Raw genomic sequence first — 27848 nt, 5'->3', positions numbered from 1 at the left:
TGATGGGCGAGGTGTGGCCCAGAGGCCCGGAGGTGGAGGGGGACTCAACACTGTAGGAAGACCTAAGGGCTCCCTTTCACCAAGGACAGTGATGGTGAACCTATGGCACATGTGCCCCAGGTGGCATACGGAGCCTTATTGAAGGTCACAGGAGGCGTTGCCATTTGTCAGCTGATTTTTGGCCTCGGGGATGGGCGTTTTGCCCTCTGGAGGCTCCACGGAAGTTTCCCTGAAGCCTCCAGAGGGCAAAAAACAGCCCAACAGGCAAACCAGACGTCCGTTTTTCCAAACACCCTGTTCGGCTATTTTTTCACTGTCCCAGGCTTCAGTGAGGCCTGTGCTCATGTGCAGAGGCGGATGGGTGTGCATGCAGGGGGGAAATGGGTGTGGGCGCATGATTGTGCGCTAGCCCATGTACACATTCACGCACACAAAAACCGTTTGCCATCGCTGATGTAGGATCCAAACGGTGGAAACCCTGCCCCAGGACGAGGCCATTCTTGGAATGGAAACCTGGACAGATTTGGCAGAGGGAAAAGGTACGTCCAGATTCCTAGATGGAGAGGAATCCCACTGTTTAGTCTGGGGCTTGAAGGTTGGGAGATGGTCAACACAGCTTGTTGCAAAGGAGCAGGGTTTGCATTTCTCGATCCTAAAGAAATCAGCAAGATTCCCTGCCAGAGGTGAAGTCCTCTGAAGTCTGCTACTGGTTCTATGAGTCTACTACCAAGCACATGCTTAGAAACATAGAAGCATGGAAGATTGGCAGCAGAAAAAGACCTCGCGGTACATCTAGTCTGCCCTTATACTATTTCCTGTATTTTATCTTAGGATGGATCTATGTTTATCCCAGGCATGTTTACATTCAGTGACTATGGCTTTCCCAACCACGTCTGCTGGAAGTTTGTTCCAAGCATCTACTATTCTTTCAGTCCAGTAATATTTGCTCCTGTTGCTTCTGATCTTTCCCCAACTAACCTCAGATTGTGCCCCCTTGTTCTTGTGTTCACTTTCCTGTTAAAAACACTTCCCTCCTGAACTTTATTTAACCCTTTAACATATTTAAATGTTTCGTGCGTGCATGAAAGCCTGAGGCGTACCTGTGCAGCACTAAAAAAGGAACATTTTGAAGCAAGTTTGCAAAGCAGAATAGATACAGAGGCAATCTGATGATTCTAGCTAATATAAATTGCGCCTCACAGCTGATCGTTGGCCAGCTGATTGTCGGAAATACTAGTTCATCCAAACTGGTAGCATTTTTTACTACTGGTTCGGGAGAACTGGTCCAAATGGGTATCATTTCACCTCTGCTCCTGGCCTCTCCAGGAAGAGGAGAATCTGGGTGGGAGAAAGGAGGCCATTGATTCCGCCACTGGTGGCCCCCAAAGAGTCCATCCCACCTACCTAATGATGATGGGCACACACTCGATATTGGCCCTCTGGGAAGTGAATGGTGCTGCTGCCGAGGCCTCTGCTTCGGAGAGCGAGATGCCCACGTCCGCTGCCTTCAGAGCCCCACAGTCGTTGGCCCCGTCTCCACACATGGCCACACAATAGCTGCAGACAATACAGGCAATTGTTCTTTAAAGCGGAAGATTGATTCCCACCCACCTTGCTTTTTTTCTCCAAAACGTGGGGAGGGGAGCTGGTCTTTAGTCAATTAGTATCTTAGTACAGTGTTCCCTCGCTTTCCGCTGTGGATGCGTTCTGAGACCACCCGCGAAAGTCGAATTTCCGCGAAGTAGAGATGCGGAAGTAAATACATTATTTTTGGCTATGAACAGTATCACAAGCCTTCCCTTAACACTTTAAACCCCTAAATTGCAATTTTCCATTCCCTTAGCAACCATTCAGATTACAGTGGTCCCTCGATTTACGCGTTCTCGATTAGCGCGAAACGCTGCAACGCGGTTTTTCAAAAAATATTAATTAAAAAATAAGTCCGCGTTTTTTTCCCTACACCGCGGTTTTTCCCGCCCGATGACGGGGAGGACTATTATATACAAAGTTATTATATAATTCTTGTTCCCACAATTGTTTTCCATCCTTGATATCATATATTGTTGTTCTTCATGGCGGCCGCCACCGGCGCCCGGCCGGGATTGCCAACCTTTCCGCCGCTGCCTCTCTTAAGCTCGCCTGGGGGCGGTTGGGGGGTCGGGCCCCGCGTCTCCTGGAGGGTGGCGGCGCAGCAGCCTGCCTCCCCCGCGCTTTACTGCGGCCGCATCGGGGCGGCGACCTGAGGGGGCGCCGCGAGCGGGTTGCGGAGCGGCGGCAGCAACTCCTGAAGGGGGCTCCCGCGCGAGCCAGCCGGGAAATCCTCGCGCCTTCCGCCCGCTCTCCCGACAGGCACTAAACTTCCAACTTCTCCCTGGCGCCGGCCGTGCAATCCAACATGGCAGGGAGCGGAGGCGCGGGCGAGACCAAACGCCACGGAAAGCAGAGGGGAGGACGCGGGGTCGAGGCGCCTCGGGCCGGCCAGCCCGCATCGCCACTTCTCGGCCCGGCGCCCCTCGGGTTGGACTCTCTTTCAGCCGCCGCCGGTCCGGAGAGCGTAGGCGAGGCGGCCCGCTTCTAAGGAGTGAGAAAGATTCTCTCCCTCTTCCAAAGGCAAAGAAAGGCCATTCTGATGGCAGTTCTCCTCCCAATTTTCCTTTGGTTCTGCTGTACTGCCACCATCCACATCCTCCAGTTTGTTGTTCTCATGGCGCTCTGGCAATTCTCCATTCCTTTCGTCCTTCAGAGCTTTTAAGAATGACGGTGAGCGGGGCGAATCGGGCGGGCGGGGGGTAGCGGCAAGGAGCCCGGAAAAATCACCATTGCATTGCCAGCCTCCGAATTTGCGTCGCTCCACCTTCTGCGCATGTGCGGCCAGGGCGCGCATGCGCAGAAGGTGTTTTTACTTCCGCATCCAGTATAACGCGGAAATCGGTTAGCGCGGGAGGTCTTGGAACGTAACCCCCGCGCTAACCGAGGGATCACTGTATTACTCACCATGTTTATTTATTAAAGTTTATTTAAAAAAATATTTATTAAAGGCAGATGAAAGTTTGGCGATGACATATGACGTCATCAGGTGGGAAAAACCGTGGTATAGGGAAAAACCCGCAAAGCATTTTTTAATTAATATTTTTGAAAAACCGTGGTATAGACTTTCCGCGAAGTTCGAACCTGCGAAAATCGAGGGAACACTGTACTTCAACTTCTGCCTTCTGCTTCTCTCCAAATGCAACACTGGTGCTGCTACACTCAATCTCACAGGAGAAGGCCTCCCCCTTTTGGCTCTGAAGCTGCCAGGATTTAGGCTCACAAGAGGGGGCCTGTTCGGGACCAAATCTAGTGGTGAAGTCCAATTTTTTTTACTACAAATTCTATGGGCATGACTTAGTGGGCATGGCAGAGGAAGGATACTTCAAAATCTCCGTTCCCACCCCCTCTGGGGCCAGCCAGATGTGGTATTTGCTGTTTTGCCATACTACTTAAAATTTCTGCTACCGGTTCTCCAGAACAGGTCCTTTCCATGCTTCTACCCCCCCCACACACACCTTTTGTTGTTGTTGTTGCGTTCCCACCCACTAGAGGGATGTGGGGAAATCTTGCCTCCATCCCCCATACTTACTTCAGTTGTTGCAAATGCTCAACCAAGCGAGTTTTCTGGTCAGGTAACATCTGTGCGAAAATAGTGGTTTGGACTAATATCTGCAAAGGACATCAAGAGCAGGGGAGGTGAGCTGTGCCATTGCCCTTCTGGGAATGGGAAACAACTCGGAGGATCAGGAGTTGTTGCCGCCCCTGAGAAAGACCCTTCCAGGAGGAGCCGAGGGGCAGGGTCGCTCTGCCTCTGCTGCGGTGCCAGGCAGAGACTTAGCTCGACTCTCCCATCAATCTGATACCGAGAAAGCCAGGAATAGGTGCGTCCCGCAAGAAGGGGCAGCTGGTCTAAGGAGATCAGGGACAAGTGAACTAGCTCCTCGCCCCCCATGGGTGTTACCTTAGGCAGGAGGCCTGGAAAGCACTCGCAGAGGACCGCAAAGGATTTCCCGTTCAAGGCAAAGGAGCATGGCAGCTGTTCCTGGAAGTCACTCTCCTGTTGGTTCACATCCTGAAACAATTCCCACAGCCAACTGAATTATTTTTATCCATGCTCGGCATCCGACATTAGCAGGAACATGGTTTTGGTAAGGCGTTCTCTTTGCCCATCATCCCTCCATGTTACCATGGACACTGTTAGTACCATGTACATAACAGTTTGGGTTTGGCAATATATACTGCTCAAAAAAAAAGAAAAGAAAACACTCAAAGAACACATCCTAGATCTGAATGAATGAAATATTCTCATTGAATACTTTGTTCTGTACAAAGTTGAATGTGCAAAAGAGCATGTGAAATTGATTGTCAATCAGCGTTGTTTCCTAAGTGGACAGTTTGATTTCACAGAAGTTTGATTTACTTGAAGTTATATTGTGTTGTTTAAGTGTTCCCTTTATATTTTTGAGCAGTGTATAAATAAGCTAACAGGCCCAAAGCCATTATGTGAAGTTAGAGGTTTCGGCCTGACAACATGCTTGTATGTATTGAAGCACTATAGCTTTAAGAGTTAGTATTGGAGATTGCCATAAGAGGGAGCCAGGAGCGTGATTCTCTCTCTCTTTCTGTGTATTTCTCTGTTTGATATTGCTGATTCATTGTGACTGCTGTAGTAAGAACTGTGTGTTCGATGATAGTTTATGTATTTGTAAGCTGTACAAGTAAGGCTTGTATTATTGTTAATGTATTGAGAATTATTGACTGTGTATGACTGGACTGTTTAAATTTGACTATGATATTTGCTAAAGTAAATACTTTGTATTAGTGTATCTGATTTGTATGACTGAACCATTACTCTTGATGGATATCTACTAGGATTCCACATTTCCCTTTGCGCATGTGCATCCTTGATAGCTCAGGGGCCACTCTGCACACTCCTTGACACACACACACCCTTCTATCTAGAAGGAGATGCTAGCTATGGCTGAGTGTCACCCATCATAGTTGACAGTCCATTCAGAGGACTGGACTTGCAACAGAAAGGCTCTCAACTGTCCCATTCAGTCAACTAGTCAAGGAAGACTCCTGGCCATTTGTCCAGAGTATATTTTTGATGATGCTTGGGTGGTTACAGAAGAAGCCGAATCTGAGGTTTTCCCGCACGAACAGTGCAAATTTTCCTCCTTTGTAAATGTCCAATTATGGTGCTTGCATGTTGTTTAGGAAACAGGCTGACAGTTCTCAGCTCTGCATTTCGTTACTTGACCTTGGCTGGCTGTAGCTTGTCACAAGGCTCAGCTGGACTTTTCTACACCCCCCCCCCCCCTTCTTCTTCTTCTTCCTTACATTCCAATCTTTCTACTCCCCCGTTGTGGTTGGTTTGCATCCAGCTCCTTTGGTCATGGACTTTGAGAAGAATGAACCGGGTCCATCTGGGTATCATAGGCCAGTGTGTTTATCAGAGGAATCAGACAGGGAGAGTTAGGGCCTGGGGAACCTCCAGAGACTGCAGAATCCCCAGCTGTGCTAATGGGGGGAGTCAGATGAGAGGGCGGGGATATTGTGGACCCAATATTACATGCTAGGGTAAGAAGAATGCAAGGAAGACAAAAGTATCTCCAGCGATGTAGATCTAGGCATTGAATACTTCTATGCACGCTGAGAGTATAAAAGGGAGGACGATGGGAAATCCCAGTGCAGAAGTTCAACGTTCCTATATGGAGAGAGAGAACTAGCAGCCAAAGAGTCTCTCAAATCCTTCTGCAATCCTGCAATCCTGGTTCTTGAGGGTATTTGTGAGTACCTGTCCATGCCAAGAACTAATGACTTGAATTTATTATCTTATGGTGGACGCTTGTTATGAACTGTGCTGATAACAGTGGACTATTTGCAGTTGGCCTGACATTCCTATGATTTCACTGCTGTTCCAGCACATTTCTTTGTAAATAGACAAATATACATAGTGACTTTGCTTTTGAGTTTTCATTGGGGATTAATTATTGATCATTAACTGGGCCAGAAAGAACACCCCCATCCTATCATCACCATTGCTAATGTCAGGCTATCAGCTCAGGAAGCTTGGATAGCAGAGGTGCAGCCGTGGCAGCCCGTCCCTTCCCCAAAAGAGCCCCACTGCCTGTGGTCCTGGAGGTGATTAAGCAAGAAGAAGTCTCACCTTGACCTGCTCCGAAGGTGTGAAGGTGAGGGCGGCTCCCTTGCCACAGCTGGGCGGCACAGCGTTCACGAACACCACGCGCTCCTGCGCCTCCACCATTTGGCAGCTCCTCGCCACGTTGACTGCAGTGAGCATGTTGTCTCCTGAGGCCCAAAAGGAGACCTGAGCCCAGCAGTTCATCCCCGGAAGCCCCCCGACATCCCTCCCACCGTTTGCAGGTCTTGAAGAGAATCCTCTCCCCGCCCAGCCTTCCCGGCCCCTTCCCCGTTTTCCTCACCTGTGACCATGATGGTTTGGATCCCTGCACTGCGCAGCACACGGATGACTGGTGCCGTCTCGGGCTTCAGGATGTTCTTGAGGACTAGGAGCCCAAGGAAGACCATGTCCGTCTCCACCCAGTCTCTGTCCAAGGAGGAAGCATCTGTCAGTGGCTCTTGCCAGGACCCACTGCGTCGCTGAGACCCAGACAGACCCCTCACATCCTGGACATAAATTGTTTTAACTCCTATACTCAAAACGAGGCTATAGAGCACATCAAGACTAGACACAGGAACAGTTTTTCCCCAAACGCCATCACTCTGCTAAACAAATAATTTCCTCACTACTGTCAAACTATCCACTAAGGCTGCACTATTAATCTTCTCATTGTTCCCATCACCCATCTTTCTCCCACAAAGGACTGTATGACTGTAGCGTTGTTGCTAGTATTTTTACGATTTATATTCATTTATATCTTTATATAAATCGTAAGGATTTATATATAAATCCTTACCATTTATATTGACTTTGTTGCTATTTATATTACAAATCCTTACAAGTCATATTGACTTGACTTGACAGGATACTAGTGTCAATATATACAAATATATATTATTTATATATATTGACACTAGTATCCTTATGATTTATATTGCCTATTTGTACCCAGACCATCATTAAGTGTTGCACCTTGTGATTCTTGACGAACTTATCTTTTCTTTTCTGACAGAAGGGCAACGATCTGGATGTCCACCAATGGTGAAATCTACCATACTTTTCGGAGTATAAGACGCACAGAAGTATAAGAGGCAATGGGGTAGGGGGTGGGAACTGCCTACAAGGTATTCATCTGGCTAGTATCCTTAGCCTGGTCAGCTTCAGCAGATTATTTTATCCTCTGGTTACGGCTTAAGAAAAACCTTTTTTGGAGGGAGTAGCAATGAAAAAAAGCCTGCAAAGACTTAGGGCTGGAAACAACATTCTTCGGAGGGAGTAGCAATGAAAAATCCTGCAAGCTGGGAAGATCGTTAGCAACTCGTTAGGACTGGGGGGAAAAAGCTTTCAAAAAGCTACATTTGGAGTATAAGACGCGCCCAAATTTTCAGTCTGTCTTAAGGGAGAAAATGATGGATCTCACATGCCAAAAATACAGTACTTACCTTCCTTACCAGTTTGAAAGTACACACTTTGTGCACGCACCACTGTCACACTTTTTCACCCCCTGCGCATACGTAGAAGGCCTTGCACATCCGTAGGTTAAAAGCAAGAAAATGGCAATGTCCAGGTAGGTGGGCAGAGCCTCATGCTGCCACTGCTACTGGTACACCCGAACTGGACCAAACCATTTCACCTCTGATGTCCACCCACCTGGTCACCTCCTGGGCTTCTTCAAAGCTCCTTACGTCCACCGAGGGCTTATAAGCGAGCCCCAGAACGCGGAACCCGCTGCTTGTGAACTGGTGCAGCTGCTGGGGAAATTCCTGGGGGACTGCAAAGCAAGAGGGGAGAGGGTCCTTTAGAAGAGGAAGACCCGCTGTCGGAAAGCACAAGGAAGAGTCCAGTGATGGGCTGCTGGTTACACGGACCGCTACCCAGCTCCCCTGCATGAGATTTGGCTTCTGCACATGTGCGGGAAACAGAATCTTGTGTGAGACATTCGCACAAGCGAGACTTCGGCAATTTTTGCTGATTTTTTGCTTCCGTGCATGTGCAGAAGCAAAAGTATCGGCAAAAATCACCGAAATAGCAGTAGCGTTGAAGACAAGCAGCCCTTCACTGAGGAAGACCCTCCATCTCTGCCTCCCACATATGTCGCCTCGAGGCTGCGGAGAGGGGCGGCATACAAATCTAATAAATAATAATAATAATAATAATAATAATAATAATAATAATAATAACAACAACAATAACAATGTCCTCGAAGGACTCTTCAGCGAAGACCTGATTCTTCCTTGCAAAGGGTCACCACCGTCTCTGGAGCTCCTTTCATGAAAGCCTCCACGGGACTATCGCCAGGGGCCTTCCCTAGAACACTCATCCTCCGCTGAGCTGAAGAAAACGGGAAGCGGCGGAGGACAGCCATGGGGACAGCGGGCTTCTGTGAAAGAAGAGGCCACAGCTGAGCTCCCGAAAGCAGCCGCAAGAAGGAAACAGTTTGTAAAACGGGTGAGAGGGAAGTGGGCCTTTTTTTCCCCTGGATGCCCTGCAAACCTCCTTCACCCAAGCTTCCTGCATCTTTCTCAGCCTCTTGGTGAGGGAAGCTACCAGCCTGTCCCTCTCTGCGGGATGAGAGAGAGAAGCGGAGAAAATGGGAGGGGAGATCTTGGCCTGAATAATCGCACGGAACTCTCTCCTGCATTGGGTGAAGTCAATGGAAATCTGCCCGGAGACCGATGACATTGAGGAGGGGAGAATTTTCCATTGGTTGTCCGGTTCTTTCTGGACACTCCCAAGTCAGAAATTTGAGGAAGCCCCATTCTGGTCTCGCCAGCTTTCCTGCAATCCTTTGCCTTTGCAGAGAGAGGGAAGTGGTGGGAAATCCCACTGCCTGAGCCAAAATGGTCTACGGGATGTTGAGAGAGGCCATTTTCTCGGGGAGAGAATCTTCAGGAGGGCAGGGGCCAGGCAAGGGAGGCCAGGAGGAGGGAAAGCTACCAGTCTGTCCCTCTCTCCTCTCCCGCGAGGAAGGGTAGAGCCTCACCGTGCCGGGGAGCTGCTCTCTCAGCAGTGGGGGAGCCATGACAAGCAGAGCTCCGGTCCCAAAGTCTTGTTCCAGGCAGGCCTTCAACTCTGGACCTTCAGTTTCTACTAGAGACTGCAAGAAGCAAAGAAGAGGCTGAGGAGGGGGCTGCTTTGTCCTGTGAGAAACGTGACTGTTTTCCCCTTGAGCGGATCCCACTTTAAAGCTCAGCCATGGGGAACAAGGCTTAGCACGGCAAAAGATGACCAGAAAAGACAATAACAACTAAAAGTGACGTCACTGGAATTGGAGTCCTGTATGATGCTGGTCTTGGACCTCTGGGGAATCCTGGTTCTTCTCGTTTCTGGAAAGGGAACCGCCCATCGCCCCTTTTTATATATTTCTGACCATGTAGGACAGCGATCAGCAGCCCGTAGCTCTGGAGCCACATGTGGCTCTTTCATCCCTCTGCTTCAGCTCCCTGTTGCCAGTCAGCTCCACAATTGATAGGGCTTTCGGCTAGAGCAGGTAGAGGAGAAAGGAGGCTGCGCTAGGAGGAATCTCTATAGTAGGGGAATTGGACTTCCGGTCAGCAGAGGAAAAAGGATGCCACACTAGGAAGAAAATCTATGGTGGGGGAACCGGACTTCCTGTCGGCATAGGAAAAAGGATGCCACACTAGGAGGAGACTCTATGGTGGGGGAACCGGACTTCCTGTCGGCATAGGAAAAAGGATGCCACACTAGGAGGAGACTCTATGGTGGGGGAACCGGACTTCTGGTCGGCATAGGAAAAAGGATGCCACACTAGGAGGAGACTCTATGGTGGGGGAACCGGACTTCTGGTCGGCAGAGGAAAAAGGATGCCACACTAGGAGGAGACTCTATGGTGGGGGAACCGGACTTCTGGTCGGCAGAGGAAAAAGGATGCCACACTAGGAGGAGACTCTATGGTTTTGGAAACTGGACTTCCGGTCAGCTCCAGAGTTGAACCGGGGGGGGGGGGGTGTCCTTCCAGTTAGGACCTCTACAGCTCTCTCAGTGTTTAAGGTTGCTGACCCCTGATGGCAAAAGAGAACCCTCGAAATGGCATCCGTCTTCCCTAAGCAAAGAGGCACGTTTCTTTCTCACCCATCCAGTAGACTCCAGCATCCGGAGATCCACCGGGTCACCAATAGGCTGATCTCCAAGCAGAGACAGGGTGTGGCAGGTGGCCAGACAGCGGAGTAGTGGCCCATCAGCCAGGCGACGGAGCTCATGGACGATGGGGAGGAAAGAGCTGCCGGCCTGCGGAACGACTCCCCAGATGTCCATACCGTCCGCGGTAAGGGTCCCTGTCTGGGAGGAAACCCCAACCAAGTAAGAGTCTGCTAAGAGCCTTGGACGGGCAGCCCAGGAGCCCAGCACCCTTCCCACGATCTCACCTTGTCGAAGCAAACTAGGCGCACTTTCCCACAGAGGTCGATGCGCTGGGGACTCACGCAGAAAATGCCCTGGCGTTTCAGCCGGCTTTGAGCGTACATGGTGCCCATCGTCATTGCCGCCGGCAAAGCTGGGGGGACGACCACGGTCACAATGTCCAGAGCACGGAGGGCTATCAGCCACCAGGAAACCTGCCAATGGTGACTGCATGAGAAAGAGGTGGGCACAATGGCTTCGAAGCTACCCAGCAGGCCAACGGAGATTGGAACAAGGTTGTGTTAAGATTTTTGGTGATGCGAAGCTCCCAAATGGGGAAGGTCAGCTGGGCCCAATCTCTCTGCCTTGTACCCAGACCTGCTGCCATCCGAGTCTGACTCCATGCGCCTCCAAGAGCAGAGACCCAACGAGTGGCTGGCCAAAGAGGCCACCAGTTGAAGGAGTTCTATCTGGAGCCGCATGTGGCTCTTTCATCCCTCTGTTGCGACTCCCTGCTGCTGGTCGGCACAATTTTGAGAGGAACCTCCAGTTGGAGGAAGAAAGGAGCAGGGCGTGTCAGGAAGAGACTCTATGGCAAGGGGCGGGTTTTCCGGTCAGCCTCATAATTGATAAGGCTTTCGGTTAGGGCACTGAGCTTACCTTGTTTCTCCTCAAGATGCAGATGCTGTAGATGGTTCCGATGACAGCTGGAGGAAAGAGAAATAAAAGTCTTGGGAACCTAGCAAACAAGGCTGAGTTGAGTATCAGAGCAGCCGACAGAATCCCCACAAGGAGAGAACCGAAGCTGGTGGCATTATCGGGAGAGGACTAGCAGAAGGAGATCGGCCAAAGAGATTCTGATTAGACAAGGACCCATAGGCAGGATATACTGCACAGAGGTGCGCAGAGGTGACAGGACCCAGCAGCTCCTCTTCCCAGCTTGTAGGCTTGTTGTTTTCATTGCTACTCCTTCCAAAAAAGGTTTTTTCAGCCCTAACAAGGTGCTAATGATCTTCCCGGCTTGCAGGATTTTTTCATTGTTACTCCCTCCAAAGATTTTTTTTCAGCCCTAAGTCTTTGGAGGCTTGTTTTCATTGCTACTCCCTACAAAGATTTTTGCCCCCAGTCCTAACCAAGGGATAAAATAATCTGCTGAAGGTGACCAGATTAAGGACACTAGCCAGATGAATAACTGGTAGGTAGATTTTCCCCCCTTATTTCCCTCCCCCAAAACTAAGGTGTGTCTTATACTCCAAAAAATACGGTATGCCCTGCCCAAAAGAAGCTTCATTTGTCCATCTGTGACTTTTCTGGCTCAAAACTAGTGACAGTGATTAAGCACCTTCAGCTGGTCCAGATTCTTAATAGAAGCATTTTGAACCCATGGCAGGTGGTCTCGTTCCCTGGCTCTAAAACTCTAGCCCTACAAGAGACTGCTGGGTACCTTTTCCCATTTTGATACTACGTGTGAACTTACCCAAGATGGCAAGGCAGGTGACAAACTTCCAAGCATCATTATGAAACCTGAGCTTCAGAGGCTTGGGGTGAAGGATGGAGCTGATGAGATCTCCTTTGGCTGTGTAGAAGCCTGGAAGAAGAACAGGGAGGGAGACAGCAAGGCTGGCGTGAGACCAGGGGTGCAGGACAAGCATAAGCTACATGAGACCGGACAGCCTCGACGCTGGCTGGGGAGAGAAGATGCACCCTGAAATGCTCTCACCAGTGTGGGTCACAACGGCCAGGATGTCAGCGTCTCCATGGCATCGAGCCTGGATGACTTGCGTCCCACAGAACAGGGTGTGTCGTTTGTGTTCTTCAGAGGAATAGGTGGTCTTGGCCTCTTCCGGGCCTTTAGGCACAGGGGTCTTCAGGACTGGCGTGCTCTCCCCTGGGAAAAAGCAGACGGCTTGTTGGGGAGTTCCAAGAAAAACCTGAAAACAGCCATGTCACTTGAAAGCAGCCGCATCTCTTGAAAGCAGCCGCATCACTTGAAAGCAGCTGCATCACTTGAAAACAGCTGCATCTCTTGAAAACAGCTACGTCACTTGAAAACAGCCGTGTCTATTGAAAGCAGCCGTGTCACTTGAAAACAGCTGCATCTCTTGAAAGCAGCCACATCACTTGAAAATAGCCTCATCTCTTGAAAGCAGCCACATCACTTGAAACCAATTCCATCACTTAAAGGCAGCCACATCACTTGAAAGCAGCCACGACAGCCAGCGTTAGGGTGCCACTGAAGTCTCCACAAGCAGGAACATGTCAAGCACTTGATGGGGGAATCCAGGCAGGCAGGTGCTGATGGGGGCTTTAAAATAATGAGCAGCCTTGGGGGGGCCCCCTGCCCATGTCCCCCCTCCCACCAGCTCACCAGTCAGAAGGCTTTCGTTGACCACACACTCGCCGTTGAGCAAGGCAGCATCACAGGGAACTAGCATCCCCTCTGGAGAGACCACGAGGACATCTCCTGGCACGAGATCCATGGAACTCACCACCACTCTCTCTGGTAGCCAAGAAAGGAAGAAGTTGAGACTGTGCCACCACCACCCATCCCCTGGAAGAATTGGGTTGAGAGCTGTGCCATGCACTCCTTGACTTTGGAGAGGCAACTCCCTTTTCCAGCTTCACCTGGAAGGGAGGATGCGATTGCCTTGTGGGCAGCTGAATCTGATTGTCCCTGTTTGGGCGCCGTCTAGAGGGAGTATTTGCTTAAATATGGTGCCGTAGCTGTTGCTCTCAGGAGCAAGAGGCTGCTTGAATGTGCCTTGTCCTTGCCCCCCTAACCAGAAGGAACCAACTATACAAGTTAAAAAGAGGGCTGTGAAAATATTGACAGACCCCTCACATCCTGGAACACAAACTTTATCAACTCCTGCCCTCAAAACGCTATAGAGCACTGCACTCCAGAACAACTGGACACAAGAATAGGTTTTTCCCTGAATGCCATCATTTTGCTAAACAAATAATTTCCTCACCAGTCAAACTATTCACTAAGGCTGCACTACTATCAATCTTCTCATCATTCCCATCATCCATCTCCTCCAACTTATGATTGTATGACTATAACTTTGTGGCTTGTATCCTTACAATTTATATTGACTGGTTCCTAATATGATTGGATTTCTATTTTGTGCCCGGACTATCATTGTGTTGTACTTTATGATTCTTATATTTTCTTTTATGTACATTGAGAGCATGTGCACCAAGACAAATTCCTTGTGTGTCCAATCACACTTGGCCAATAAAATTCAATTGAATTCTGTTCTGTTCTGTTCCGTTCCATTCCATTCTATTTCTATTCTATTCTAAAGACCATGCACTATGGGAAGGAAGAAGCCCAATTTAGCAGAAGGATGCCATGACGTTCAGAACCAGGAAAACTGTTCTGGTGGATGACCCAGTTGAGAAGGCGACTCCAGCTTCAGGAAGGGTCTGCTCTTGAGATCCACCAGGTTTCTCCCCAAGATGTCACCATGCATTTACTCACCTCCAGAAGGTCGGTAGATCTGCACGCTGCTCACCACTTTGGCCATGTCCCGGAGAGTCCTGTTTTGCTGAAAGGAATCAAGGCCCTGGGGTCAAATGCAGCCCTGAGCAGTGCAGCATCTCTGGGGCAACCGCCGGCCCCTCGCCCCACTGCAGTGATGGGCTTGAGGGGCAGGGTGGATGTGCCAGTTCAGTGGGAAGGTGGAGGTGGTGGCCAAGCACCCACCTTTTTGGTGACGTAAAGCGAGAGTCCGATGGAGATGGTGGAAATGATCAAGATGCAGGCCGCGTAGGAATAATATTCTTCACAGATCCATAAGGTGATGCTGAACACTTGGAACAGGTAGAATAAATTCAAGGTCTGCAAAGGAAGGCAGGAAATAGGCATGTTTAGCACTTCATCGGTACTTCCGCCTTCCCTGTTTGGGTCTCTATGGAGCCTTCCCCGCCCCACAGCTGATGAGCTCCCATGGGGCCAGGGGTGGATTCTTATTCCTATTCCTTGATCATTCTTGTTGCCCTTTTTTGCACCTGTTCCAGTTCCATTATATCCTTCTTGAGGTGACCAGAACTGTACACAGTACTCCAAGTGGGGTCTCACCATCGATTTGCACAGAGGCTTACCGACTTGTACAATATGTACAACACTTACCTACCTATTTTCGATTCCCTTCCTAATCATGCCAAGAAAGCTTGGTCCCCATCAGTTGGTAGGTATAATTGGGGTTCTTTGCCCCAATATGCATAACTTTGCACTTATTTATGTTAAAATGCATTTGCCACTTTGTTGCCCACTCGCTCAATTTTGAGAGATCTTTCTGGCCGCTGGCTGAACTATGGCTTACCTCATCCATCAGCAGCCGGAGATATGACTTCACCGGCACGTCAATCAGGTTTGGGCCGTAAATCACCTTTCTGCCAAAGGAGGGAGGGGTACAAGGAGCACACAGTTTTAGCAAAGCCGCAGCCATCCCCAAAGCCCACTTCAGTTAGCCAGCATCTTCAGGAATCAGAGCTTCGGTGCAGAAAATGTGGACTCCCCTCCCTATCAGCCTCCTGCTAGTTTCTTATGCCGAACAGAGTTTAAACATAAGATGGTGTGGTGGAGGGGAATTTGCTAATCAACAGCTAGCTTTTACGGAGCTCTGGGGGAAAAGTTGGCTAGATTGACAGCCCTGTAACCAATGTTCCCTCTAATTTTTTTTCGGGGTGGGCGGAAAAGTATAGTCTGTGGAGAGGGGCGGCATACAAATCTAAATAATAAATAAATAATAAATAGTGTCTGAGCGGCAGTCCCCTTGGGACTGGGCGGCATAGAAGGAAGTATGTATGTATGTATGTATGTATGTATGTATGTATGTATGTATGTATGTATAAATAAATAAATAAACAAATCCCTTCTTTTTTATTAAAAGAAATTAATAATAAAATAAAACCAAAATCTATTACTAATTAAAACTAAAACAACCAGCAAAACCAAAAACATAACTATTAATAAAAACAGGTGAGGGCTGGGGGTTTTTTCTCTGTTATTATTTAAGTGCTTTTACCATATGCTTTAAATCAAGAGTCACTTCTCTCTCTGTTTCTCTCTTTCCTGTCATTCTCTGCCTCAATCATTTTCTCATTTCTCTTTTTTCTCCATTTTTTTCTATCATTTCTCTCTCTCTCTCTCTCTTCCTTCCACTCTTCTCTCTCTCTCTTGCTTTCTTCCTCTCTCTCACTCTCTCTCTCTTCCTTCCTCTCTCCTCTCTCTCTCTTTCTTTCTTGCTCTCTCTCTCTTCCTTCCTATCTTCTCTCTCTCTCTTGCTTTCTTTCTCTCTCTCTCTTTCTCTCTCCGCTCTTGCTCTCTCTTTTTCTCACTTTCTGTCTCCCTCTCTCCTTTCTATCTCTCTCTCTCTCTCTCTTGTTCTCTTTCTCCCTCTGGTTTTCTCTCTCTCTCTCTCTCTCTCTTGCTTTCTCTCTCACTCTTTCTCTCGTTTTCTTTCTCTTGCTTTCTCTCTCTCACACACACTTTCTCTCTCTTTTTCTCTCTCTCTCTTCCTATCTCTCTTTCTCCATCTTTCTCTCTCTCTCTCTTTCTCATTTTCTCTCTATCTTGCTCTGTCTGTTTCTCTCTCTCTCTCTCTTGTTCTCTCTTTCTCTCTCTTCCTTTCCCCTCTGCAGAGACCAGCGAAGGTTTTTCTTAGTTTGAATGTTCCGGGCGGGCTGGCAGGGGGATGGGGAGCGTGTGCGCATGCACGGCTGACATTCAAACTAACCTTTGCCGGCCTCTGGTGTGAGAACGCCTGCCCCACCTCTCCTGCAGCCCCTTTGCTGACAGCTGGGACGAAAGCGCTCTCGGGGAAGGGACTGCGAGAAGGGCAGGGATGGCGTTTCCAAAGCGTTTGGAGCGGCTAGCGGCCGGATCAGGAGGATGAGAAGCCGCAGCTGCTGCAGCCATCACTGCGGGAGGAGCCGCGCCCCAAGGCGGGAAGCGGAGGAGAAAGAGGGGCGGATCGGGTGGGCGGGCAGGGACGAGAAGCCAGGGGCGCAAGGGGGCTGGAGGCACTGGGGGGATGGGGGCGGCCACGGCTCCTTGTACGGCCTTGGAAAAGGGTGCGCGGGGGGTGTTTTGGGGTGCGTGGGCGCGCACCTTAGAGGGTACAGTGCCTGTAACATTTCTGATAGCAACAGCAATAGTACTTAGACTTATATACCGCTTCGTAGTGCTTTACAGCATGCATGCCTGAGATAGTGCACACATGAGTGCCCACACCCATAACGCATGCTTGCACAACGCCCCCCCCCGCTCCTTCCCACAAATGCATGCAGATCTCACTGAAGCTTCCAAAGCCAATAAGTGGCGAAAAACAGACCCAACAGGCCTACTAGAAGTTCATTTCTGGACTTTCAATAGGCCCGTTGTGCCGTTTTTTTGCCTTTCCCAGGCTTTCCTGAAGCCTGGAGAAGACAAAAATGGTTCTCCCCACACCCCAGAAGGCCAAAACCCTCACAGGCCCTCAGATATGGCTCCATGTGCAAATTTATCTTAGTTGCTATAAACATGGAAAATAATGAATACCACACTATTGACCAGCAGATCATAAAATAATATACAGTGATCCCTCGTTTTTCATGGGGGGATGCACTCCAAGATATTTCTATGCACTGCCACACCATAAATCCTGGTATCTTGTCAAATCCTACTGCATAGTTCTGTATATCTGGACACAGGTCTGGGTCACTGCCAGTTTCAGTGAACCAGGCCACCAAATTACTACCGGTTTTATAGAACTGATCCAAACAGGTTGGAAACCACCTCTGGATAGAAGACTGAGTCAATTTTGAGCCGTTGAGAATCGAAATGAGGCAGACGCACCTCAATCCACTACATTCATAGAATTGTAGAGTTGGAAGGGACCTCTAAGGTCATCCAACCCCCCGCTCAATGCAGGATTCACTAAACCATCCCAGAAATATGACTGTCCAGTCTCTGTTTGAAGACCTCCGGTGAAGGTGAGCCCACAACCTCCTGTGGCAAATTGTTCCACTGGTTTATCACCCTTACCGTTAGAAAGTTTTTTCTGAGATCTCATCTAAATCTACTCCCTTGCTGTTTCATTCCATTGTTTCTAGTCCTTCCATGTGCTAATGAGAACAATGCTGATCCCTCTGCTCTGTGACAGCCCTTCAGATATTTGTAGACAGCTATCAAGTCTCCTCTCAGTCTTCTCCTTTGGAGACTAAACATCCCTGGATCCTTTTACCGTTCCTCATAGGACGTGGTTTCCAGACCACTCACCATCCTGGTAACTCTCCTTTGAACTTGCTCTAGTTTATCAGTGTCCTTTTTAAATTGGGGCCCCCAGAACTGAACACAGTATTCCAAGTGTGGTCGTACCAAAGTACTGTAGAGAGGAATACTGTATTTACTTAATGTGAGCGAGATTCTATGCTGCTCTTGATACATCCCAGGATTGTGTTTACCTTTTTTGCCACTGCTTCACACTGTTGACTCTTGTTTAATTTGTGATCTACCAATACACCCAGGTCCTTCTCACCTATTAATTCTATTAATCTATTAATCTTAAAGCACATCTTAAAGGACCATCTCTTAGATTTGTAACTGACTTCCGTTTTTCATACTTCACTAATCTCTAGAAACCCCTTTCGCTTATAGGAACATGCAAACTACTGTGTCGCAAGACAGAAAGTACCAGATGGTGTAAGATAATGTTGTAAGCCATGAACTAGAGCATAATAAAGTATTTTATTCCTCTTTAGGATGTGATTTGTTTTTACTTCTACTTCTCCTTTTTTTCTCTGTAAAGTCATATTATCAATTATAACTTGTTGGCCAATTGATGAGATGCCTTGGTCATCCCAGCTTTGTGTAAGGTATAAGAAATGACGCCTCGGGCTGACCCCGGGGTTCAGACTTTGTCATATGAATACTCTGAACCTGCGCACACAAATAAACCTGTGTTGCTCTATCCCTTTGTGGTCTCCATTCCTGAAACTGGTGAACTCATCCAGCTGCAACAGAACTGCCGAACTTCTGGCAGCTGGCAGAATTAGCCTGCAGTACTGCATTTAACGACTGTGCCACCACGGCTCATTCTAGCGCACTGATGGTGAATCTATGGCACGGTTGCCACAGGTGGCACGCAGAGCCATATCTGCTGGCACGCGAGCAGGGAAGCCTTTGGAGCCTGGGGAGGACGAAACATAAGCTTACTGGCCCCACCAGAAGTTGGGAAAGAGGCCGTTTCCAGCCTCCAGAGGGCCTTCGGGGGGTGGGGGAAGCTGCTTTCGCCCTCCCCAGGCATTGAATTATGGGTATGGGCACTCGGGCATGCATGATAGTGCACGACACCTGAGGAAAAAAAGGTTGGCCATCACTGTTCTAGGGGATGAGATCAGATGACCAGTCCCCTTTGAGTCAGCCATTCTCCACAGCTGAGCTGGAAAAGCGAGGCCACCAACAGGGAACGGCTGATGGATTTTGCGCAGCTCGGCTGAGAGATGTCAAAAGCCTCTTTAAGGAGGCCTGATAAGACTCGCCTCTTAACTGAGGTGGAAAGCGAGAAGGGGACGAGGGAAGATGGCCTTGCAAGATCTCCCCCCCGAAAACAATCCTCCCTGCCCCACCCTAAAGCCCTAAATAGGGTGACTACAGTGTTAAAGAAGGGGAACATGCTTTCCTTAAAAAGCGGGACCTGCCTGGCAGATTGCTCTTGGGTGCTCAGACCACGGCGGCAGAGATGGAGATCGGAACACGTCCAGCCTTCATTCAACGTGCTGCGGAAATAACAGAGAAAGAAAGGGGTGGGTTGCACTTTTTCTCGGACAGATTAAATTCCAAAGGTTTCAGAGGCTGGATTAATTTAATTTAATTTAATTTAATTTAATTTTTTAATTTAAATTTAAATTTAAATTTAAATTAATTTATTAATTTAATTATTATGTATTGAACTTTTAAGCCGTCCAACTCCCGGCAGATGCTGGGCAGTGTATAATCATAATAAAACAGTCCAGAATAATCAAACCAATAGCAACCTGGGGTTACTAGATCTTCCCCCTGACCAATGAATGTTTTTAGTACGATTGTTGAATGAATGTTTAATGGAAGTTTTTTAAAATTAGAATTTAAGGATTGTTTTTTTTAATATATACTAATTGGATTGATCTACTATTGTTTTTTTGTATATGCTGTGAGCCGTCCCGAGTCCTCAGAGAGGGGCAGCATACAAATCCAATTAAATAAATAAATAAATAAAATAAATATAACAACAATAAAATAACCAATTTTAAACCACCACCCCCAAATCACATTCATTGAACAGACATCCATATCTCTAGGGGCAGCTAGTTGCTAATGGCCCCTCAGGCCAGGTGAGAATTCCACTTACCGGCCGCTACCGGTATGCCCTCTGGGGTCGTCGTGGGCTAGCATATGCTCGTTGGCGTGAGATTTTCCTTCTGTACATGCGCAGCAAGCAAAACCTCGTGCCAGGATGCTCTCACCAATTTTCACTTATTTCTTTGCTTCTGCGCATGCGCAGAGGCAAAAAAACCGCCAAAAAGCAGCAAAATCTCACATCATCATGCGAGATTTCACTTGCTGCGCATGCACAGAAGCAAAATGTCACATGTGCATGCGTGTGCACGCATCGGAGGCGTGGAGATGCCTGTACATCTCCATTTCCGCCACGGGGACTCTGATCACAGGAGAACCAGCTGCAACCCACTACTGCCCCAGGCCTGCTGGCAGAGCCATGTTTTCACAGCCTTTCAAAAGGCCAGGAGGGTGGGGGCAGTATGAGTCTCTTGGTGCAGTTGGTTGGGCTGGCCAGGCCCACAGCGACGTCCGAGGAAAGTCAAGTGAGGCCCTGTCAGATCCGTGAAGCTACCATTCTTCAGGGGAAAGGTTGCATCCTTGGTTACATTATCTACTTTATTGCTTTCTTCCTTACGTATCCTATATCCTTAGTGTCTTATTGATTTCCCACCTTTAGCTGGCTCCTAGGTGCCCTGGCATTTTTGCACTTACATTTTGAGAGGAATGTGAGAGAAGGGGGAGCCATATGGGTTGCATTCCTCAAAACCTGGCAGAGGATGACCCTGAGAAAGATCCCTTATAATAATAACATCTTCACACCTGGGGATTGGCTGAACCCCATACTGGACTCTTGGATTGAGTTTCTAATTCCTTTGTATGGCCCGAAGGCCCACGGAGCCTGATTTTCTTTCTTCCCACTCTCACTCCAGTTCAATAAAAGGCTCCTTTTGAAATGTCTAGTTTCAAGAGTCTTTCCTTTCCTGAATGAGGGAGGAGAGGCCGGACTTTACAAGCCACTCATCTATAGAAGAGCTGCTTACCTGGCCTTGCAGTAGGCCTGCCGCCTTTCCACCCAGAGATAGTGCACGCCTTCGAAGGAGTAATAGCGGAGAACATTTTTCTGAAGAGAAGAGGGAGGTGAGTTATTAGGGTCTCCGAGGTGGCAGCACCAGCAGCTGGCAGCAATAGCACTGGTACCCCAAAGGACTGAGATCCTGCCTGCCTTCAGGGAGACCTGCCCCTTTGCAGAAAGTGGTCTCGTCAGGGAACCCCATTGGTGACCTGCTCAGAATAGAGCCAAGGGTCATCCATCCCAGGGTGCTGACCTCTTCCTTCTGGTGCAGCCGTATGGTGTCCTGGCTTCTTGCTTGGTCATCCAAAACACCCACGGCAATAGTGCTTCTCCCCTCGTCTGTTGTGGGCTCGAGGCTTCCCCGAAAGAGAGAGAGAGAGAAGGCAAGACTATCAGTAGATAAGGGTTCATGAATTGGGATAGACACAGCAACAGGAATTCTTTCTGTTGGGTATTTTTTTAAAAACCATATCCTAAAAATATGAAATATTGAATGTTACATATAACAACAGTTGCAAGAATTGTCTACCCACAACAATGACTTGCAGACAGAGGTGGGCTGCTAAGGTGGAACGGTGACGTGCCTGGGCAGGTGGTAAAATCATACGCGGACACACCCCTGCTACTACACCTGGGCCACAGGCGCCCCTGCGTGTCCGCGTGCAATTTCGCTACCTGCCCAGGTGCAGTGGCATAATGGCGCTGGACTCCACCAACACTCAGAGCCACGGGGGCAAGCACACATCACCGTTCCACCTTAGCAGGCACCTCTGCTCACGAGAAGGAGATTATAAAGAAAATATACGAATGCGCAGAAATGGACAAGTTAACGATGGAACTAAAGGATCAAAAAGACTCGGATTAGTACACTACTTGGACTAAATGGTATAAATGGACACAAACAGGAAATTCAAAACAACAGTAAAAGATGGATGATAGAAAGAATACGAAAATGATTGTGTGTACAAGGTATAAATATACAATGTATTTATATCAACATGAATGTAAATATAAAGATGTCGACCTACCTGATATTAAGATGTAAATATTTAAAAATAAAAAACTAACAATAATAATAATAATAATAATAATAATAATAATAATAATAATAATAAAGACATGGCAACAGATCAGCCAATGTGGACTATTTGGTGACCCAGACAGCTCGGTGCCTGGGTCTGGCTTAGATTCACTGATCTGTGTACAGTGATCCCTCATTTTTCGTCGGGGATGTGTTCTAAGACCACCCGTGAAAAACGAATTTCCGTGAAGTAGAGGAAAGATATTTTTTTATGTATTTAATGAGTATTTGGACTTTTAAAACCCACCCTTTGCATTAAACAATCATTCTATAATGTTTCTCAGCTGGAACTACATGTGATATCCTACCAGTTTCTTTAATAGAGTACAGTAGTACAGTAGTAGAAGAATTTTATGAATTTTTAATGAATTTGATGGATTTAAGCCCCCTTTGAAAACCCGTGAAATAGTGAATCCGTGAAAGCTGAACCGTGAAGTAGCGAGGGATTACTGTATATCTGTATATCTATTTGTTTATTTATTCAATTTGTATGCTGCCTAACTTCCAAGGGACTCTAGGTGGCTCACAACCAGAAATAAAACATACAAATAAATATTCAAATCTCTAAAAGCAAATTAAAATAATTTAAGTCCAACATTTAAAAGCCATGCATTCCATTTATGGCTGGATCTAGAGGGTATACCATCAGATCAACGGCCTGCCGGAAAAGCCAGGTCTTTACAGCTTTGTGGAAGGCGAGTAGGCTGGAGGCTGGTTCCAGAGAGTGGATAGATGTCTTTTTTTGTCTATCTCTCTATGTCTGTCTATGTGTCTGTCTGTATTATATATTGCTTCTGTGAATATTACTTCTGTGCTTCTGGATTCTGAGTTCTGGTTCTGCTGTAGGGTACTGTATATAAAGAAGTTTCTTTTATAAATAAATCCTGCTGAGTTATTTACTTATGTGTTGTAAACTCCAGCAAAGACGTTTTGGAAATCAGTAAGGAAGCCCCAGTGATGGGCTGCTTTCCCCAAGGGCGGGGGGAGCAGTGGGGGTAGTAAGTTTATGCACTACCTTAGTATGACCCTTAATTACTTTTAAAATTGGAAATAATTAAATAGTATGTTTTTACCCACAAATGCTTTAATCATTTTAATCATTATCTAGAACTGAATTTTTATAGCAATGAAAAAGAGTCCAAGCACCTATCAGTCAGCCGCTCCCACCCAGTCACATGGCTTTTAACCCACCCCCTGGTCACATGATTGTCAAGCCACTCCCACCTGGTCACATGGCTGGCAAGCCACTCCCACCCGGTCACATGACCATCAGGCCACATCTATAGGATAAGCCATGCCCACAGTAGGGTAGTAAAAGTTTTTGCAGCCATTCACTGGGCAGCCCCTATTGTAGAAGAGGAGGCTTCACAGTTGTGGCCCCCTGAGCTGATGGGGGAAGTCAGGAGCAAGTACCGGTGTGTGTGTGAGGGACAGATGGGATACATCTGATTAGGGTTGCATCCCCATCCTTCCTCTTACCATCACAGAGTACCTGGTCTGAATCCCTCTTGGCAGAAAACACCTCTCTCCAGAGATGGCCTGCTATCAGAACGGTTAGGTGCTACGCTCCGGTAGTGATTTTCAGGAAGTGCATGCAGCTGTGTGTTCCTGATGTGCCCCCCCCTGCGAGATTTGACTTCTGCGCATGCGCAAGTAAAATCTTGTGTGAAGACACTCGCATGAGCAAGATTTCAGTGATTATCACCAATTTTTTGCGCAGAAGCCAAAATATCGGCAAAACTTGACAAAATCTCGCTCACTCCTATCCTCATGTGAGATTTTGCTTGCTGCGCATGCGCAGAAGCCAAATCCTGTGCCGATGGGCGCCCCTGCAACCGCCTCAGAGGCCGCACCGAGAGCATCAAAGACAGCAGTCCTTCTCTGCCTCTCTCCCCCTGTTGACTCCAGGTGCAGCCATGGACATGCTGCCCGCCCAGCCCCTTCAATGCCTTTTGCCAATTGGAAATGCCCAGGAAGTGATGCAGTGGGAAGAGTGGCACCGGGGTGGCACAGTGAGTATAGGGCAGTATTGCAGGCCACTAAAGCTGACTGTAGATCTGTAGGTCAGCGGTTCAAATCTCATCACCCGCTCAAGGTTGACTCAGCCTTCCATCCTTCCGAGGTGGGTAAAATGAGGACCCAGATTGTGGGGGCAATAGGCTGGCTCTGTTAAAAAGTGCTACTGCTAACATACTGTTATGCCCTTTGTTAAAAGGGCACTGTAAATAAATGATGATGATGATGATGATGATTAGTGCTGCTCACCTGCCATCTTCGATCTCCTCTGTTTGGACCCTGGACGCGAAATACCTTCCCAGCTGATCCTGGAAAAAAAGAGGGCGGGAACATCTGAGAGGCAGAAGTGCCTCTTGCCCCCCAGGAAAGAGCCGGTGGCTTTTGTGGGGGAGGGGAGCAGGAGATGAGTCCAAAGCCGTGGGAGCTGCCAGGGGGTACCCAGGTGCCGAAGCCGGCTGGGTCTCCTCCTGCCCTGCTCTTGCCTTCTGGTACTTACTTGGATGAGCACCCAGTCCGCCTGGCGCAAGGGGCAGGGCGTGCATTTGGCGTAGATCTCCAGGTGCGGCTTCCAATGGAAGATGGCGAGGGGGAGGCCCAGAGTGAGCACAGAGACCGAGTGGCATAGGAACGTCTTCCATGCCTTCCTCTGGTAACCCTTCACTTCCTGAGGGAGGAAGAAGCGCGATTGGCAGGAGAAACTGGGCAGGAATTCATTTATTTGTTTATTGGACTTCTAGGCTGTGAGTTCCTTCACCCACAGCAGCATCTCTTAAGGCACCAATGGCAAGCATGCCACAGATGGCACGTGGAGCCATATCTCGGGACATGCCAAGCGTTGCCATATGCCAGCTCTGGTTTTCTGCCTTCTTCTGCCTCCCCAGACATCAGGAAAGCTTCAGGAAGCCTCGAGATGGCGAAAAACAGCTAACTGGAAGTCCACTTGTGTGTGTCACCCTCCCAGCTTCCTTTTCGCTGTCAGAGGGTCTTCAGGGACTTCTTCAGCTTTGGACAGTTGCAGCCAGGCCTCTCTCATCTTGGCCCATTTCTTCTGCAGCCTGAAAGCACGACTTTCCTGAGGCCTCCGTAGCCGATAACAGAGCCCTGGATTGATCCGAACCTCTGTTATCGGATACACAGGCTTTCAAGAAAGCCTTGCTGGCTGCGGAATAAATGGGCCTAGGTGTGCACGGCCCGGTTGCAACTATCTGAAGATAAGCAGTAGGGCAGCTTCATTTTCATTTCCCTTTTGAACTTCCAGGGTTTCTTTAATTTATTTATTTATTTTGAATTTGAATTTGAATACCGCCCAAGTCCCGAGGGACTCTGGGCATCTCACAATGAAAAAAATATAACATACAATGTAATATAAAACCCCTTAAAAAAATTTTAAACCAACAATGAAAAACAGTGAAAAGAATAAAAAGAGAGGGCCCATTGGGCCATTTTTGCCATCCCCAGGCTTCAGGAGGCTTTCCCGAACCCTGAGGAGAGCAAAAAACAGCCCAATGGGCCTACCAGAAGTTGGGAGGCTTCAGTGAGGCCTTTGCGCATGCGTGGGAGGGCAGTACGGTTTGTGTACGCATGCATGGGGGCAGCACGAAGGCTGTGCGCATGTGCAGGGGGGGAGAGGGCGTTGCACTACGGGTGTGGGCATGGGCACGTACGCTATTTCATGCACTCCCCCTTTTGGGACCTGAGGCAAAAAAGGTCTGCCACCACCGCCTTAAGGGGCAGGCAGAGTTTGAGGCCTAGTTGGATTAGTCCTGAATCTGAAGAGAACTGAGGGACATTGGCTGCCTCACTGCGGGAAGAGTTGGAGAATGCTTTCTGGGAACACTCGAAGCCTCCGGGGCCCAACCCTTGTGACTCACAGCTTTATCCCTTCTGGATTTTTTAAAAACCTCCAGGATACAAAAGAGACATGCAAATTGGTCTTATTTCCTCATGAGCTTTACCTCACACAATTGACCGCGAAAGCTAATTCCCGGGATTGACAGCCCAATGTGGCACTGACTTTCCCTCAGCCCTCTAATCAGGGGTGAAATGCTATGAGTTCGGCCTGGTTCAGGTCTACTGATGGTGGTGGTTCAGAGAATTGGCAGCGGTGGTGGCACTAGGCTCCGCCCACCCACCACCAATTTCCCCCTCCACCCTCTGTTTCCCGCCGCCTCAGAGTTGCCTTTTCTTACTGTGGAGGGTTTAGAGGGATTCTGCTCCAGAGAATGGTAATTCAGTTGCTGGTCTCCTGGCAGGCTGCTATTGCCTAACAGAGGAGAGAGGAAGCAAAAAATAAAAAAATAAAATCTCAGAGCCCTGCAAGATTGAGCTTTTCTCTTTGCGTGAGGCTACAATGTCCAGACAGGAAAGTCCCATATAAAAGACGCCAGTTTCCTCAAGACAGGGTTGAACTTTAGCTCTGAGGTAGCAAAACAGGTCTGACTGCCCACGGAAGAGGCCAACAGTTTGAAAACAATGGCAAATACGTAGATATACAGATTAACAGGGCTGGAAGCAGATGGGGGTTCCTGCTTACCTTCGCTTACCTCCGCTATCAGAGCGAGATTTGGCTTCTGTGCAGGAAGCAAACATTGTGAGAAGACATGCGGGCACATGAGATTTCGCCGGGGGTTTTTTTGCTTCTGCGCACGTGCGGAAGCCGGAAATTGCCAAAATCTCACGCACTCGTGTGTCCTCTTGCAAGATTTTGCCTCCTGCAAAGGAGAAGGAGGAGAAGTTGAAGGAGGAGGAGGAGGAGAACAACAACAACAAACACCCAGGGACCCTCCCAAATCAAATAGGAGCCTATTTCCATGCCCAAGATAAAAGAGAAGGAGTTCTCCAACCCATCCCACACAGACCGTGTTATTTATTTATTTTGTTCCACTTCTATGCGGCCCAATCCCGAAGGACTCAGGGCGGCTTACGAAATAATATGATACAATAGAAAAAGATACAAGCGATAAAGGCAAGTCGAATACAATCTCTAAAACCAACCCCGTGATAAAACCCATTTACAGTATATAAAAAATAACCAAGTCAAATCTTATGAATGCATGCCATTCATAAAATTTGGCCACAAAAGATGTACAAATCATGGTGTTGAGCCAGAGCGTCCCAAGTTTTGAGGCCAATTGGTGCTGGTTGGATCATTGAGCCTCTCCCTTTCGTGGAACGCATCCTGCACCTCGCAGGAGATGGAGAGTGTGGCCGCCCCAAACACAGGAGCAGCAGGATTTTAGCTCCCCCAACCCTCTTCTCTGTTTTACGCTCTTTTGCCTCTTACCTGGCAAGATCCTGGCCTGCTCGGCAGCCTCCATTGGACAATGCAACTTTCCCAAACATCCTTAAGAGAATGTGAAGAGTCTCGTAACCGCCATCGGTAGCTGGCCAAACAGGAAAGGCCCTGGAAAGCCTATTCTTGCCAGAGCAGGCCGGGACAAAAGCAGCCTGTCATAATTCAGCTCAGCACATCCTGGGCTTCCGGCTTCTGTCCCGCTTGTGTGCCTGGGGGTGCGGAAGGGTTCAGTGCAAGGAAGTGGGTGGTTGGGAACAAAAAAAGATGAGAGCAGAGATGGCAGTCACTGGAAGGCAGCAGGGAGGGAGAGGCGGTAGATAGAACAATTGACCCGTGGAATGGCTTGCCTCCAGAAGTTGTGAATGCTCCAACACTTTGACTGGATCATCAAGGGGTGCCTCTTATGGCTGAGACCCCTCCTCTCCCATAGGAAACTCAGGGATGGGTGAGGAGACTCCAGGCAAGGCACTGGCCCATTGCAGGGTGGGGGATGTCGTGCATTTATTAAATTTCTATGCCACCCTTCTCACAGCGACTCAG

General features: G+C 48.4%; 1 protein-coding gene across 1 annotated transcript in view; it reads right to left on the bottom strand.

Annotated features, from left to right (window-relative positions):
• The window catches only part of ATP13A2 (ATPase cation transporting 13A2), a 33084-nt gene extending 5673 nt beyond the window's left edge, over positions 1-27411 (bottom strand). The window contains exons 1-24 of the mRNA XM_070759344.1: positions 27297-27411; positions 26203-26276; positions 24510-24677; positions 24263-24321; positions 21170-21272; positions 20885-20964; positions 19203-19303; positions 14866-14945; positions 14247-14381; positions 14022-14088; positions 12906-13037; positions 12258-12425; positions 12015-12125; positions 11198-11244; positions 10564-10752; positions 10271-10477; positions 9162-9275; positions 8402-8558; positions 7829-7949; positions 6480-6604; positions 6203-6345; positions 3992-4102; positions 3620-3699; positions 1405-1557 (exon numbers count right to left, since the gene is read on the bottom strand). Of these exons, the coding sequence (XP_070615445.1) occupies positions 1405-1557; positions 3620-3699; positions 3992-4102; positions 6203-6345; positions 6480-6604; positions 7829-7949; positions 8402-8558; positions 9162-9275; positions 10271-10477; positions 10564-10752; positions 11198-11244; positions 12015-12125; positions 12258-12425; positions 12906-13037; positions 14022-14088; positions 14247-14381; positions 14866-14945; positions 19203-19303; positions 20885-20964; positions 21170-21272; positions 24263-24321; positions 24510-24677; positions 26203-26276; positions 27297-27330 (2759 nt within the window). The 5' untranslated portion in view covers positions 27331-27411. The remainder of the gene's footprint in view (positions 1-1404; positions 1558-3619; positions 3700-3991; positions 4103-6202; positions 6346-6479; positions 6605-7828; positions 7950-8401; positions 8559-9161; positions 9276-10270; positions 10478-10563; positions 10753-11197; positions 11245-12014; positions 12126-12257; positions 12426-12905; positions 13038-14021; positions 14089-14246; positions 14382-14865; positions 14946-19202; positions 19304-20884; positions 20965-21169; positions 21273-24262; positions 24322-24509; positions 24678-26202; positions 26277-27296) is intronic.
• Between the last annotated feature and the right edge of the window lie 437 nt (positions 27412-27848).

This window comes from Erythrolamprus reginae, chromosome 8, assembly GCF_031021105.1.
Source record: "Erythrolamprus reginae isolate rEryReg1 chromosome 8, rEryReg1.hap1, whole genome shotgun sequence".
Classification (NCBI taxonomy): domain Eukaryota; kingdom Metazoa; phylum Chordata; class Lepidosauria; order Squamata; family Dipsadidae; genus Erythrolamprus; species Erythrolamprus reginae.
Note: the sequence above shows the minus strand (reverse complement) of the source record. Positions and strands in the feature narration are given on the sequence as shown.